The following is a 17,249-nucleotide window of genomic DNA, read 5'->3' as shown; positions in this document are numbered from 1 at the left end:
AATATGACATGGAAAGATAAACAAATATGATCATGGGTAAGGTAAAATAATCCTGCACTAAGGTTGAAGATGTCCTTGACATACACCTCGATAGCATTAACATCACTAGACGTTACTCACTTTCCTCTACTATACAGTTTTGGTAATAGTGTCTAATAACCACTAGGGGTCACTAGCACCAACAGCATATATATATGGAATAAGATTGCTGTCAAAAAAAGTGTGTGTGTGTGGATTTTTACCATTGAACATAAATTGTGACATACAAATCTAAATATTTAAACAAATACAATTTTTTTTTTTTTTTTAAATACAAATCTTTTTTTGGAAGTACAATTTGGTTTTTTGGAAGTACAATCTTCTTGAAAATAATTTTTTTTCTTTTGGAAGTACGTTTTAGTTTTTTTGGAGTTACACTTACAGCATGTGTCAAAACACTGTCAAACATAAATACTAATTCCTATTCTGCTAAAGGACTATTGATGTCACAGCATTATGTTTTTCTTTCAGTTAAATATCGACAGCAATATTATTGCAGACATATAACTATACTATTCGGACAGAATGCCGAAGCATGTTCCAAGTTTGGCCGAGGGCAGATACGCTCCGGAGTGCTCTGTTCTAATCATCTATCTATCAAATCTATCTATTTATATATCTATCTATTAAATCTATATATCTATCGAATTTATCTATCTATTGCATCTATTTATCTATCTAATCTATCAAATCTATCTACCTATCTCGTGGCCGGACTGTTATCTGACAGCCACTTGTGTGTCGGACTATTATCCGTCAGCCAAATGTCTGTCGGCTAACAGTCCGGCCACGCAAAATTCTGACTCTGACATACAAGCCCTCAACTGCACTGCTCTCCCCTAAATCTCAGACCTAGTCTCTGGATACTTTCCCTCCCGTCCCCTTCGCTCTGCTAACAACCTCCTCTCTTGTTACCTCCTCATATTCCCATCTACAGGACTTCTCCAGACTGGCCCCTACCTTGTGGAACTCTCTGCCTCGCTCCACAAGACTCTCCCCTAGTTTTGAAAGTTTCAAGTGCTCCCTAAAGACTCTACTGTTCAGGGATGCATACAACCTACACTAACCTTTCCTAACTCCAGTTCCTCTTCTCCTTTGTTATCCCCTTGAACCCCTTAGCATGTAAGTCTATGAGCTCAGCTGTTTGTAGATCACCTTCATAAGAGCTGACTACAACAGAGTGACTCTTGGCAGGGCCCTCTACCCACTTGATCCCTGTGTTACCTTGTATACTGTCTATGTTTATAGCACTGCAGAAGCTATTGGTGCTCTACAAATAACTGATAATAATACTGTGCTATTAATTAGTTTAACTGAATATAGTATTTAACAAAATGTGTATAAATACCAATGCTTAATTATCTAATGAGAAGTGCAGAACTGCTATTTAACCCCTTAACGACCAAGGACGTGTCAGGTACGTCCTACAAAAAAAATACAGTTACTGACAAAGACGTACCTGACACGTCCTCTGGAGTTTGAAGCGCTGGAAGCAATCGTGATCGCTTCCAGTCACTTTCCAGGGTATTTAGGTATTTCAGGGTATTGCAGTGATGCATCCTGCAATAACCTTTTGTTAGCCACCGATGCAGAGAGAGTCACTCTGTGGCCCTCTCTGCATCGGCCAGTGATGGTGCCGATCGTTGTTGGGTGGGAGCCATTGCAGGGAGGTGGGTGGGCAGCCCATCGCTGGAGGCCTTTCCGGATCCTGTCCTTCAAGGGCGCGCAAGTTACTGGGACTTCGGGAGGGGGCTGTTGTGAGCACAACCCTCGATTTTAAGTGCAATATATGTATTGGAAGGAGGGAGAGGGAGGGGTAATAAACGCTGGGAAAGGGATCTGGGAGGGGGGTAGGGTATTGAGGGGGGCTGCTACACTACAGAAAATGCTTTTCTATTTTTTTTATATAAAAAAGTTTCAATTTTTTAACAAACTGGGTACTGGCAAACAGTTGCCAGTACCAAAGATGGCGGCAAATGGGTAGAGGGGGAGGGTTAGAGAGTTGCTTGGGGAAGGATCAGGGAGGTTGGGGGCTAAGGGGGGATCTAACACTGCATTATAAATAAAATAAAAAAAAGGCTTCAGGGAGGGATCAGGGGGTGGGATGTGTCAGGTTGGAGGCTGATCTCTACACTAAAACTGAAATTAACCCTACAAACTATATAAAGCTATTTCTGAACAAAGGGGATCCCAGAGAAGCATTTACAACCATTTGTGCCATAACTGTATAAGCTGTTTGTAAATAATTTCAGTGAGAAACCTAAAGTTAGTGAAAACGTTAAGGATTTTTTTATTTGATGGCATTTGGGGGTGAAATGGTGGCAGTAAATATACCAAAATGGGCCTAGATCAATACTTTGGGTTGTCTACTACACTACACTAAAGCTAAAATTAACCCTACAAGCTCCCTAATTAACCCCTTCACTGCTGGGCATAATACAAGTGTGGTGAGCAGCAGCATTTAGCGGCCTTCTAATTACCAAAAAGTAATGCCAAAGCCATAAATCTCTGCTATTTCTGAAGAAAGGGGATCCCAAAAAAGCATTTACAACCATTTGTGCCATAATTGCACAAGCTGTTTCTAAATAATATCAGTAAGAGACCTAAAGTTAGTGAAAAAGTGAAGATTTTTTTTTATTTGATCGCATTTGGCATTGAAATGGTAACATGAAATATACCAAAAATGGGCCTAGATCAATACTTTGGGTTGTCTACTAAAAAAAATATATATATACATATGAAGGGTTATTCAGGAATGCCTGACAGATATCAGTGTTACAATGTAACTATCGCTAATTTTGAAAAATAAATGGTTTGGAAAAAGCAAAGTGCTACTTGTATTTATTGCCCTATAACTTGCAAAAAAAAAAGCAAAGAACATGTAAACATTGGTTATTTATAAACTCAGGACAAAATTTAGAAACTATTTAGCATGGGTGTTTTTTGGTGGTTGTAGATGTGTAACAGATTTTGGGGGTCAGTTAGAAAAAGTGTGGTATTTTTTCATCATATTTTATAAACAAAAATTATAGTAAATTATAAGATATGATGAAAATAATGTTATCTTTAGGAAGTCTATTTAATAGCGAGAAAAACGTTATATAATATGTGTGGGTACAGTAAATAAGTAAGAGGAAAATTACAGCTAAACAAAAACAACGCAGAAATGTAAAAAAAAACCTGGTCCTTAAAGTGAAAGTAAATCCTAGCATTTTACAAACGCTAGGATTGACTATTAAAAAAACAAATAAAGGGGACTTTCATTGATGAAGTATAAGATACTTCATGTAGAAAGCTCCTTTATTTGTTTCAATCGATCGCCGTTCTAAATTATTTTTTTTTGCTAAGAAGTGACGTTTTCACCTCTTAGCCAATAGCTGTGCGGTAAATCCGGCTTGGTGCCCCTGGGAGCCGGATTTACCGCACGGCTATTGGCTATCTTAGCAAAAAAATTATTTAGCCGTGGGCTGCTGTAGCAGCTAAGAACGGCGATAGATTGAAACAAATAAAGGAGCTTTGTACATGAAGTATCTTATACTTCATGAATGAAAGTCCCCTTTATTTGTTTCAATAGTCAATCCTAGCGTTTGTAATACGCTAGGATTTACTTTAAGGGTAAGAAAATGGAAAAATGGTCTGGTCACTAAGGGATTAAAAAAACAACAAAAACAAATACAGATGGTTTGTTTTTTGCTCAGGGGTGCTGGCCGTGCAACCCTGTTTTAGAGAGTAGAAAGTGTTGTATCTATCCAATTACAGAAATTGCAGCAGCTTTATAGGGCAATTATAGTGCAAAATGGCATGTTCTCATTGTTAGAGCATGTAATTTTAGCACTAGTGACCACCACAAAGGGCTTTAAAGTGATGGTAAACTCTCCCCTTTTTAAAATCAGATCTGGAATGTAAGCGCTATTTTAGATGGAGTTTAATTCATTAGCTGTAATGAAGATGCGCTATAACTTAGTTATTAATATAGATATGAAATTCAAATACCCCACGTTACACCACCCACTTCAAAAGTCAATTTTCCTGTCAGCTAAATGATTGAATTACTCTCCAATCAATGCTCTAGCTACAACAAAAGTGCCAGATGGGGAGAGCGCTGATTGGACAACAATTCAATCTGTTAGCTCACAGAAAATGTTACTTTTGAAGTGGGCGGAGGAGGAGCATGCAGTATTTGAATTTCATATCTATATTAAAAAGCATGTTATACTGCATCTTCATTACAGCTAATGAATTAAACTCCATCTAAAATAGCGCTTACATTCCAGATCTGATTTTAAAAAGGGGAGAGTTTACCATCACTTTAAGGGACACTCAAGTCAAAATGTAACTTTCATGATTCAGATAGAGCATGCAATTGTAAACAACTTTCCAATTTACTTCTGTTAACAAAATGCGCAGTCTTTTTATATTTACACTTTGAGTTGTAATCGTTTTGCGGGTGGTGTGTATATATGTTTGTGTATATGTGCCTTCATGTGTATTTATGATTAAATATGTTGGAAAAATGGCGCCAATAGACTTGCTCGTGTATATATTTAATATCCCTTTCATTACATATATGTATATATGCCTGTAAACACTTGTATAGAAATCAAGGATTTATTTTTTTAAGTAGTTGCACAGCACAACTATCTGACATAATAAATATAGAGATGGTCATGCACTATTGTATCAGCAGCGTCACCTGTCTAATGACATCATATTGGAAAGGCTGTCACCAGGTTGGTTAATAAGAAGAATGAAGAAAAACAGGTAAGTACCACTACTTTCAGAAAAATATGGGTGTCAGTATTCTGCTTGTTAACAGAACACATAATTAAAAGGACAGTAAGCATCTTGTAATTGCAAGAAATTTCTGTTGTATTGCTATAGAATAACTTATAAGTCAATTCTAAATATTTATAAAACAAATTAACATCTTGTTGTCTGCATTTATTTTTCAATTGCGTAATTTTGATAAGCCAATCCAGGCTTAAAGGGACAGTCTAGTTAAAATTAAACTTTTATGATTCAGATAGGGCATACATTTTAAACAACTTTCCAATTTACTTTAACATCAGATTGGTTTATTTCTTTCTTTTGTTTCTTGGTATTCTTTGTTGAAAGCTAAACCTAGGTAGGCTCATATGTTAATGTAGAAACCCTTAAAGGCTGCCGCCTCTTATCTCAGTGCATTTTGACAGTTTTTCAAAGCTAGACAGCGCTAATTCATGTGTGTCATGTAGATGACACTGTGTTCACTCTCATGAAATTATGTATGAGTCAGCACTGATTGGCTAAAAGAACTGAGAAAAGGGAACAGTCTGCAGAGGCTTAGAAACAAGGCAATCACAGAGGTTAAAAGTGTCTTAAAGGGACAGTCTAGGCCAAAATAAATTTTCATGATTCAGATAGAGCATGTAATTTTAAACAATTTTCCAATTTACTTTTATCACCAATTTTGCTTTGTTCTCTTGGTATTCTTAGTTGAAAGCTTAACCTAGGAGGTTCATATGCTAATTTCTTAGACCTTAAAGCCCACCTCTTTCAGATTGCATTTTAACAGTTTTTCACCACTAGAGGGTGTTAGTTCACATATTTCATATAGATAACACTGTGCTCGTGCACGTGAAGTAATCTGGGAGCAGGCACTGATTGGCTAGACTGCAAGTCTGTCAAAAGAACTGAAAAAGGGGCAGTTTGCAGATGCTTAGATACAAGATAATCACAGAGGTTAAAAGTATATTAATATAACTGTGTTGGTTATGCAAAACTGGGAAATGGGTAATAAAGGGATTATCTATCTTTTAAAACAATAAAAATGGTATATTAATATAACAGTGTTGGTTATGCAAAACTGGAGAATGAATAATAAAGGGAATATCTATCTTTTTAAACAAAAAACATGTTCAAGTATACTGTCTCTTTAAGTCTACAGCTGACAAGACTAGCCATATTGTTAGTATAACGTGCCTTGTTTTGCACTTCTTAACTGCTAAAGCCATTCAGGGAAAGTTATGTAGCAGGGTTAGGTTGGAGACGTCTGCAGTGTTTTTTTTTTCAATTCTGAGAATTAAAAATGCCACAATTTTCACACCCACATTAAATGAAAAGGGAGCAAAATGAATATTAAAAGTATATTGCAAAGTTGTTTTACATTGCATAACTAAACCTTTGATATTGTGTACTGTCCCTTTAAAGAACTGATCTGTGAGAAGACACATTAAAAGGGGTTAAATCATTAAAAGGGGTAAATCATTGTTCTTTGTAGGCATTTATTATTGGCTAAAAAAGCTGACATGAAACCTGCTTGTTAAAGGGACACTGAACCCAATTTTTTTCTTTTGTGATTCAGATAGAGCATGAAATTTTAAGCAACTTTCTAATTTACTCCTATTATCAAATTTTCTTTATTCTCTTGGTATCTTTATTTGAAATGCAAGAATGTAAGTTTAGATGCCGGCCCATTCTTGGTGAAGAACCTGGGTTATCCTTGCTGATTGGTGGATAATTTCATCCACCAATAAAAAAGTGCTTTCCAGAGTATTGAACCAAAAAAAAGCTTAGATGCCTTTTTCAAAAAAAGATAGCAAGAGAATGAAGAAAAATTGATAATAGGAGTAAATTAGAAAGTTGCTTAAAATTGCATGCTCTATCTGAATCACGAAGGAAAAAAATTGGGTTCAGTGTCCCTTTAATGGCGCCATTTGCTTTATAAATCTATGTATCTGGTTCAAAAAAGTGAGTGTAATATTCAGTGAATTACTGGCTTAAAATGGGTTAAATCACTATTTGTGTTCCAGACTTGAGGATGGATTAAAGGAATCCTGTGTGTGTTAAAGAGACAGTCAAGTCCAAAATAAACTTTCATGATTCAAATAAGGCATGCAATTTTAAACAACTTTCCAATTTACTTTTATCACCAATTTTGGTATTCTTAGTTGAAAGCTAAACCTTGGTAGGCTCATATGCTAATTTATAAGACCTTGAAGGCCACCTCTCATCTGCATGCATTTTGACAGTTTTTCATCACTAGAGGGCATTAGTTCATGTGTATCATATAGATAACACTGAGCTCCCTCACGTGAAGTTACCTAGGAGTCAGCACTGATTAGCTAAATTGCAAGTCAGTGAAAAGAACTAAAATAAGCGAGCAATCTGCTGAGGCTTTGATACAAGGTAATATCAGAGGGGGTTTAAGGGGCTTGTAAACCTAATTTCTTAAGGTTTACTTGGGGTGGATGCCAGAGGATCGGCGGTGTGCGCCCCCTGGCCCTGGCAGAGGCAAAAACATATAATGAAAATGGAAGAGTAACCTTGACATCATCTTGGAGTTTTCGACATTACACCGCCACAGCCCAGCACTCTTATTCCCCTCCCGTCCCAATATTCAGTGTTACCTATATAAAGAATAACAGTATATATTGCACCTCCTGATACCATAAACTAAATACAGGATATACCCTCACCCTGAAAGTGCGGCCCCTCCAAAGCAGGGGCCCTGGGCCAGTGCCCCTCTCGACTTCCAAAGAACACCATCCCAAGATCAGACTTACGTCCCTGTAAGTTACCAAATTCTAGCAGCTACAATGGCCATTCATAGTTAGACCAATGACCCTGCATTTTCTTATGTGCTAATAACGCACATACCTCCCTTATCAGATACTATTTAGTGCTAAACAATATGCCAGCGCGACTGATTAAAGGGAATATGTGGCTAAAATATATCATGCGTAGTAATTTAGTCAGACGCTAGTATGGGAGACGTTTCCGCTTTCCTCAACAAGTACATTATCTTGCCGCCCTTCATGGATGGGAGTATAGCAGCACTTCAATTCGTAAACTACACTGCAACGTGTAACACCAATTGCTACGCGTACCGGAAGTTGTAGTTTCGTTGGAGGTGTATACTGGGACTCGTAGTTTCGGCTATTGGCGGAAGTGTTGCTGTGGCTTTTGGGGATGGAGTGGTAACGCAAAAGGTAGACTTCCTTAAGAAACCGGACAGGACGGGAGACCAGGGCCGGGAACACCGGTAAGCATTAATAGTAGCAAGGCTGCTATTCTCATTAGGTAACTGGAAATAATCTATATATAACTACTGCCAATACTTGCTAGATCATTAGAAATAACACATAGATCAATTTACATGTATTACATGTAACTGTATAGCTTCTTATACCCACTAAAGAGGGTAACTAGTTGATTAGATAACTACTCTACCAAGTAGATAGAGTAATTCGGTAGATATTGTACTAATACTAATACTTTATATTACTAGCTGCAACTCCTTAGGAATAGTAACTACTAAGAAGAGTTAGTGACTAGATGACTGCTGAGGCCCACCAGTATGTTTAAGAAATTACTTGTATACACTTGGTGATGTAATGAGATGAACTAATAATATCAATAAATAACATTAACCAGGATAACTTCTGAGGGACATTATTCAGTGTATTCTTTTAGTGACTACCATTAGCTTTTACCCCTTAGTGGTAAACATGTCTTTGATGACATGTTTAACTGATCTACAGGATCAGCCATGACATCCATAAGTACTATACTGTATTATGCTGATAATAGGTAGGTTTTGTAGGGTGAAAATATTTTAGTAATTACTTTTTATTGACGTTTTAATTACTAACAGCAGTAACCATTATAATTTATGTTGTTCATATCACTATACATCATTAACCAAAACATTCTAAGATAACCCTTTTTGTAGCACAAAAATCTAATTGAGCGACTAACAATCTTTGATAGTTATTTTATAATCTCATAAGGGGAAAGGATGACCACAGAGTAGAGAGTAAAAGGGTCATATAGACAAAGAACCTTACAGAACAAAATAATACCTGGTATCTTATACATTATATGAAACGTTCAATATCCACCTAACCCAGGTGTTAAGCTATACAATCATGTTTTCTTGATACACCATGGAGGACTGCCTTTTTTATTCCTTCAGCATATTCAATATTTTTCCTTATCTATATCTGTTTCATTGGTCACATTATTAAGCAGCATAGTGAGAGAGAAAAAATAAAAATAAATAAATTCTTGATCTCTGTACAGTCTGTGGAAAAGGCTAAAGGTCTTGTGTGGGTGTTGAAAGAAAGGTTGTAGGATTGGTTCTAGCAGCTGTCAATCATTGTCTGCTCTTTGGTAGAGAAATAGTTAAGTGAGCTGAAAATTGCTCCTGAACATACTGTCACACCCTAGGTGACGTTCCATGAGTGTTTTAGGTTGGGCGTCGTCAGGTTCCACGTTAAACTAGTTTGTCCCCAACAATAGGGGTGGCTTTTAATAATGACATCGGCAGGTCCCTTACAGACCTAAGAGTACAGAATAATACTGCATAAACCCTGGCTGTACCGGTGAGAAGCATGATAATTAACCCTTACATAACAGCAAGAATATCCTCTGTATCCTGATACCTCCTTTTTTTTTTTTTTGCTTTGTGTTATGTTTTCCTGAATTCTTACTCCCCTCAGTTTTAACTCTTGTTGATGCCCCCAACTTTTACTTCACTGTGACACTGCCCTTATCTCTCCTGTTGTTATTAACGTTTTAACTATGTCAATGTTGTAACCCAATTTTCTTATGTACCACTACCCCTAGATCCTTTTATCTTTTTCCTCTTTCCACTCCCCAGCCGATGTTAAATCCAGTTTAATTTCCCTGGCACTTCAGCTTCCCTGATGCTGTCCCATATTTTTGAGCTTCCCTGGGTCTTGTGACACTGCCTTTTACCAGTTTTATGTTTTGAGACACTTCTCCTCCCCCCCCCCAGCTTTATCTATTGTAACTCTGCACCCAACTTCATCTCTTTTACTGTTGGTCTTCTATTATTTTTTTGCGATGTTGCCCTAGCTTTATCTCTTGTGACATTGACCCCCGCTTTATCTCTTGTGATTTTGACACCCCCCAGCTTTATCTCTTGTGATTTTGACCCCTCCACTTTATCTCTTGTGATTTTGACCCCCACAGTTTTATCTCTTGTGATTGTCCTCCCAGTTCACCTCTTGCAATGCTCCACTCCCCCCCCCCCCCGCTTTATCTCTTTTGATGCTCCTCCCAGTTCACCCTTTTGTGATACTCCACACCCCCCCCCCCCAACTTTATCTCTTGTGATGGTGATGCTGCCCTCCTGTCTTAGATTTAATCTGTTGTAACTGTGTCCCCAACTTCATCTCTTTTGTTGCTGCTCTTTCATTTTTTCTTTTGTGATGTTTCCCCCAGATTTATCTTTTGTGACGTTGACTTCCCCCTCAGCTTATTTACTTGTGATTCTGCCCTCCCGTCTCAGCTTTATCTTTTGTTATTAGCGCTGCAGAATATGTTGGCACTCTACAAATAACTTATAATAATAATTCTCCTCCTCCCAGTTTAAGTCTTATGATGCTCCACTCCCCCCCAGCTTTATCTCTTGTGACACTGACTTTCCCCCTCATCTTTATCTCTTGTAATTCTTTCCCCAGCTTTGCCTCTCGGGACGCTGATGCCCTTTTCCAGCTTTGCCTCTTGCCACGCTGATGCCCTTTTCCAGCTTTGCCTCTTGCCACGCTGATGCCCTTTTCCAGCTTTGCCTCTTGCCACGCTGATGCCCTTTTCCAGCTTTGCCTCTTGCCACGCTGATGCCCTTTTCCAGCTTTGCCTCTTGCCACGCTGATGCCCTTTTCCAGCTTTGCCTCTTGCCACGCTGATGCTCTTTTCCAGCTTTGCCTCTTGCCACGCTGATGCCCTTTTTCAGCTTTGCCTCTTGCCACGCTGATGCCTTTTCCAGCTTTGCCTCTTGTGACGCTGATGCTCTCCCCAGCTTTGCCTCTTGCGACCCTGATGCTCTCCCCAGCTTTGCCTCTTGCGACCCTGATGCTCTCCCCAGCGTTGCCTCTTGCGACGCTGATGTTCTCCCCAGCGTTGCCTCTTGCGACGCTGATGCTCTCCCCAGCGTTGCCTCTTGCGACGCTGATGCTCTCCCCAGCGTTGCCTCTTGCGACGCTGATGCCCTTTCTCAGCGTTGCCTCTTGCGACGCTGATGCCCTTTCACAGCGTTGCCTCTTGCGACGCTGATGCCCTCCCCAGCTTTGCCTCTTGCTACGCTGATGCCCTCCCCAGCTTTGCCTCTTGCGACGCTAATCTGCCCCCCCCCACCCCAGTTTCCCCCCGTTTCTTTTCTTAGGTTTCCCCCCATCTCTCCTCTTAGGTCTTTCTTTACTTGTATAGACTCTTTCCTATTGCTCTCATACTTTATTCACGATTGCTACCTGTATCCTATCAGCATTTTCTTCTTTTTTGTTACTTTGACAATGTCCTCATTGATCTTACCTATTTTTTTTTTTTTTTTCCCTAGCAGATACTGCCTTCTTCCATTATACCTTTTGTAGAGACCATTGGTTGTCTCTGTAACTTAGTCATGACAATGGGATGTGGGGGAAAGAGGCAGAAAGGTTATGGAGGCAACACATATATGAGAGGTGCTAAAAATACAGGGAATAATTACTGACTAGACACAGAGATGAAGATATAAAAAAAAAAAAAAAAATAATTAATACAATTAAACGCTTCACAAGATGCAGATAAGGTAGGTGTAAGGCCTAGTGAAATACCCATGTGCTAGCATATATTCTTATTCTACTTCATTCTAGCAGGGTAACTCCTAATCCCCTTAAAGGGACAGTAAACGTAAAAAATAATGTTACATAATTCTACACAGAGTGCAGAATTATGTAACATTATCTTAGTGATTTGAGAGATTTTATCCCCCCATAGTTACTTATCTTCTTTCTTCTCCAGGCTCTTCTAATCAGGTCTTCTTTTCAAAAGCGCTTCACCCGATCGCGGTATTGAACTAATTGTAGCTCTCTCCCGCTACCATAGTGGGAGCATGATACATTGAGCTCAATAGCGTGATCGGGAGCGCTGTGCTTAGGCAGCGCGTCCACAAAGCGCTCTTGAAAAGACCTGATTAGAAGAGTCTGGAGAAGAAACGAGGTACGTGTAACTTTGGGGGATAAAATCTCTCTAATCTGTTGGTTTTTCAATCTGTCGCTAAGAATGTTACATAATTCTGCACTTATTATTACATTATTTTTTTACATTTACTGTCCCTTTAAGCAAATAATAGGGACATTTTTTTTTCAAAATTAATGCAGGTAATTGTTTTTTTAAGTATATAATTGTAGTTAATACTGTAAATGAATGCTTTGAAAATCCATGGAGCCAAATCTAAAATGTTAGTTTTCATGTTACTATATACCTATATACTGGCTAACTATCTGTGTAAGTAGGTGTAGATGGGGATATATTTATTGTTATAGAGAGAAATGTATCATTTGTTAGTTTCTCAGTATTATGGCTGCTTTTAGTAACCTACTGATCCCTGTTAATAACGGTTACTAAAAGTAATGCTGTAGCTCTTTACTATGATTTAAATTAGAGTTTGCAATTGAAGCTGATCGTCAAGAATTTCACTAATGTTTATTGCTTAACTCATCCAGGGTCCGGCTCTCTCTGCTGATGCCTTATGAATCCCTACACACTTGTGGAATGTAGAGAGTCTATGAGCCCCCTCCGGATAAGTGTGGGTGGTCTCCCTGTCCTGGCCTCCATGACTAAAACAGCTGATCCTCGTTTCCGGCCACGATGGCGAGCCATAGTGCTTTTTGGTTCCTGTATTTCGTTGTTATTGCTTTTTCTCTGTTATCATCGCTCCTCTAGTCAGCGGACGGGAACTCTAAATGCTCACAACTGGAGGAATGGACTCGCCCAGTCTGGACAACCATACAATGACACATATCCATTGACTCCGCCACAGAAGACCCCTACAGGGCTCCGTTACCGGATTGCTATAATTGCCGACCTAGATACAGATTCACGTAGCACCAAAGACAACACATGGTTCAGTTACTTGAAAAAGGGTTATCTGACCCTATCAGACAGTGGAGACCATGTGTCTGTGGAATGGGACCAGGAGGACATTGTTTTGGAGACTCACCTGGCAGAGAAGGGTAGAGGAATGGAATTGTCAGAACTGGTTGTGTATAATGGGAAGTTGTATTCAGTTGATGACCGAACAGGGGTTGTGTATAGACTGGAAGGAAACAGAGCTGTGCCCTGGGTTATATTAACTGATGGTGATGGGACAGTTGATAAGGGTGAGTAACCAATATTGGCAAAACTATGCATTCTGGATTAAAGGTTTAGTGATCATTGATATGCATTCTATTAGAATGTATTTATTGTGAGTTTTGGGAGATTCGAGCTAAACGTATATTTATTTATTTTTATTGATGAAATGCAGGGTGGTGTGTGTGTTTTTTTTTGTTTTGTTTTGTTTTTTTTTAAACTGATTGGTGTATTCAAGTATCATGAAAAAAATTTAGGCCAAAATTCACAAACCTAAGAGATAAATAGAAACTTAATATGGATATGTTTTAAAGGGACATTGTTTTATATCATCTACATGAAATGGACAACATTTAATGTTGATTTTTTTTTACTTTTCAAAGAGACACTAAATTCAAAATTAAACTTCAGAAAAAAAAAACAGCTCACCGGAGTAAGTGTTCTGTAAACAGTATCTTTCAGTTACTGCCCAGCTGCAGGTAAAAAAAAAAAAAAAGGAAGAAATGAACAGCAGCCAATCGGCATCAGCAGTGCTGAGGTCATGAACTAATTCACTGTGATCTCATGAGATTTCATAGAAAACTTCTTTAAACTAATAGAGAAATAACATGTGTGCATGAGGCACACTCCCTTGCAAGTCATGGGACAAGCATACTGATTTCCTGCTTAAAATCCTTTACAATAGGGTGTGAAAACTTATTGCATTTTGAGGTAAAATATCTTTCTTTTTTTACATAGAGATGTTCAGGTGATATTTTGTAGTCCGCTTTTTACAGCTATGCTGCATCACTTTCAAGTGTTTCAACATTTGGGTATCATGTCCCTAACGACGAAGGACGTGCCAGCCACGTCCTACAAAAGTGTCAGTTAATGACCAAGGATGTGGCTGGCACATCCTCTGGGGTTTTTAATCACTGGAAGCGATCCTGATCGCTTTCAGGGTATTGCAGTGATGCCTCGATATTGAGGCATCCGGCAATACTCTTTTTTTTTTTTTTACCCACTTATGCAAAGAGAGACACTCTGTGTCCCTCTCTGCATCGGCCAGCGATGGTACTGATCGTTGGTGGGTGGGAGCCATGGCGGGTGGGCAGCCGATCGCTGGATCAGTTCCGGCTGCTGTTCCGGGAGTGCCCTGAGGGGGAGCGTGCGACCGCTACACAGTGCAGTGAGTGCACACAATGTCTAAGGGAAGGAGGGAGGGGGAATAATTGTTGGTAAAGGGATCTGGGAGGGGGGTAGGATATTGAGGGGGGACCGCTATACTATGGAAAAATGTGGTAATAAAAAATCAGCAAATTTTATAAGAAACTGGGTACTGGCAGACAGCGGCCAGTACCTAAGATGGCCACAAATAGGAACAGGGGGAGGTTAAGAGAGCTGTTTGGGGGGATTGTGGAGGTTGGGGGGAACCTGCACTGCAAAAACATTTTAGTAGACTTTCTGCCAGTACTTAAGATGGTGGTGACAATTGTGGGGGAGGAAGAGCTGTTTGAGAGGGGTCAGGGAGGAATCAGGGGGTGAGATGTGTCAGGTTGGAGGCTGATCGCTACACTAAAGCTAAAATTAACCCTACAAGCTACCTAATTACCCCTTTACTGCTGGCATAATACAAGTATGGTGCTTAGCGGCCTTCTAATTACCAAAAAGTAATGCCAAAGCCATAAATGTCTGCTAGTTCTTAAAGGGGATCACAGAGAAGCATTTACAACCGTTTGTGCTATAATTGCACAAGCTGTTTGTAAATTTCAGTGAGAAACCTAAAGTTTTTGAAAAAGTTAGCAATTTTTTTTTTTTATTTGATTGTATTTGGCGGTTAAATAGTGGCATGAAATATACCAAAATGGGCCTAGATCAATACTTTAAGTTGTCCACAAAAAAAAAAATATATACATGTGAAGGGTTATTCAGGGATTCCTGACAGATATCAGTGTTACAATGTAGCTATCGCTAATTTAAAAAAAAAAAAAAAAAAAGTGGTTTGGAAATAGCAAAGTGCAACTTGTACTTATTGCCCTATAACTTGAAAAAAAAGCAAAGAACATGTAAACATTGGGTATTTCTAAACTCAGGACAAAATTTAGAAACTATTTAGCATGGGTGTTTTTTGGTGGTTGTAGATGTGTAGATTTGGTGGGTCAAAGTTAGGAAAAGAGTGTTTTTCCAATTTTTTTCATCATATTTTATAAAAAAAATTATAGTAAATTATAAGATATGATGAAAATAATTGGTATCTTTAGAAAGTCTTTAATGGCAAGAAAATCGGTATATAATATGTGTGGGTACAGTAAATGTTACAGCTAAACACAATCACAGCAGAAATGTAAAATAGCCCTGGTCCCAAACGGTAAGAGAACTGAAAAATGGTCTGGTCACTAAGGGGTTAAAATACATTTTTTGAGCGTAATGAGGCCTGATGATCATAAACTCGCTGGCGTGGAAAGGAATCCTGCAAAATCTCTGTAGTTTTTTTTTCGTAGCACTATATAGTAATGTAGATGTCTCTCCTCATCATTAACACTTCATATGGAGATAAACAGCTCTCAAGGAAAAATTTGCCTTTGTAAATGTTTTTGAGGGACCTCGTAGTACTTACTTTTTAGATAATCTCACCAGAGCAGATATTTTTAGATCATCAGGTATGTGCATGTTCATGTTTTATGTATGTATAATGTGTTTGTAACCATAGTTGGTATTGTATACAGATGTAGAGTTTGTATGTGTCATGTAATATAGTTTTCTTGTTATTTACAGGGTTTAAAGCAGAGTGGTTAGCAGTGAAGGATGAGCTGCTGTATGTGGGTGGATTGGGGAAAGAGTGGACTACTACATCTGGTGTGGTACTGAACAACAACCCTGAGTGGGTGAAAGTGATTGGACCAAGGGGTGATGTCCAGCACCAAAAATGGGTATCCAACTACAACTCTTTGCGGTCAGCAGCTGGTATTAAACCCCCAGGTGAGCATTAATACCATTTAATGGGTTTGTGGGTGAGAGCTAGATGTGTAGCCTCATCTTTTCCCCTCGTCTTACAGGATACCTGATCCATGAGTCTGCGGCATGGAGTGATGCTTTGAAGCGCTGGTTCTTCCTGCCACGTCGTGCCAGCCATGAGCAGTATGATGAGAAAGAGGATGAAAAACGAGGTACCAACATTTTGCTGCGAGCCTCCTCGGACTTCTCAGATATCTCTGTCTCTCAAGTAGGAACACCCAACCCCACCCATGGTTTCTCTTCCTTCAAATTCATACCTGGTACAGACGATCAAATCATTGTGGCACTAAAGTCAGAGGAAGACGGCGGCAAAATAGCCACATACATCACTGCCTTTGTACTGGATGGTCACATCCTGTTGCCAGAGACTAAAATTGGAAGTGTTAAATATGAAGGAATAGAGTTCATTTGAGCCAGTAACTTCAGGGAAGTGTATGAACGTCCATTAAAGATAATTGGAACTTATTTGAAATTCTCACAAACGGTAAAATTTATTTTTCCACATCAAGCATCAGCAATTAAAAGCAGACAGCGATCCATCATCTTAGTGGTGTAACAGAAAAAACATCAAATTACTGCAGCATGGAAAGATTTTATCACCAAGAGTTTTATTAAATAATGTTTATAATATTTCTTTGTTACATCTTTTTTTTTTACACCACACAGCATGAGATACAGTGTGCACCATTTAGACTATTTACTGTGTTTAAAACTCTGCTCGCAATCCCACAGTTTGCACCAACTTATACTGCACGTTCATTGTGTGTTGCTTTTGGTGTTTTCCTTCTCATAATAGCTGTATACGCGGCTTGTGCACCACTGTTTCAGCATGTTACACTCTCACAACCCTTACACCTCTTTCTCAGCTGGCAGCGTAATTTTCAAGATGGAAATAAATTATACGAAGCCCTCCTACTATGCTTGCAGCTCTCATCAAAGTTGTTATTTTGCTTTAACCCCTTAGTCCCTGTTGGTCAACCTCCACATCTTCATACTGGGCACCGCCATCTTGGAGCTTAGGTATTCTTGCACTCTGTGACAAAAGCGGTGTGCGTTCACAGATCAGTGACATTAGCAACTGTATTGTTCACTTTAGCTTA

The 17,249-nt window shown here is 38.9% G+C and overlaps 2 protein-coding genes across 3 annotated transcripts in view; one reads left to right on the top strand and one right to left on the bottom strand.

Moving 5' to 3' along the window:
- The window catches only part of C1QTNF1 (C1q and TNF related 1), a 41,814-nt gene extending 34,206 nt beyond the window's left edge, over positions 1 to 7,608 (bottom strand). Inside the window, exon 1 of the mRNA XM_053706357.1 lies at positions 7,497 to 7,608. The gene's annotated coding sequence lies outside the window, so the exon portion shown is untranslated. The remainder of the gene's footprint in view (positions 1 to 7,496) is intronic.
- A 311-nt stretch (positions 7,609 to 7,919) lies between these two features.
- On the top strand, positions 7,920 to 16,779 carry CANT1 (calcium activated nucleotidase 1). 2 transcript variants are annotated; one of them, XM_053696287.1, is made up of 4 exons: positions 7,920 to 8,062; positions 12,528 to 13,184; positions 15,910 to 16,113; positions 16,191 to 16,779. In XM_053696287.1, the coding sequence occupies exons 2-4, from the start codon at positions 12,554 to 12,556 to the stop codon at positions 16,559 to 16,561; spliced, it is 1,206 nt and encodes a 401-aa protein (XP_053552262.1). In that variant the 5' UTR covers positions 7,920 to 8,062; positions 12,528 to 12,553; the 3' UTR covers positions 16,562 to 16,779. The 2 variants fall into 2 exon arrangements, with proteins under 2 accessions (XP_053552262.1, XP_053552268.1); XM_053696293.1 differs by lacking the exon at positions 7,920 to 8,062 and adding an exon at positions 9,271 to 9,404.
- The last annotated feature ends 470 nt before the right edge of the window (positions 16,780 to 17,249 follow it).

This window comes from Bombina bombina, chromosome 1 (assembly GCF_027579735.1).
Source record: "Bombina bombina isolate aBomBom1 chromosome 1, aBomBom1.pri, whole genome shotgun sequence".
Lineage (NCBI taxonomy): Eukaryota > Metazoa > Chordata > Amphibia > Anura > Bombinatoridae > Bombina > Bombina bombina.
Note: the sequence above shows the minus strand (reverse complement) of the source record. Positions and strands in the feature narration are given on the sequence as shown.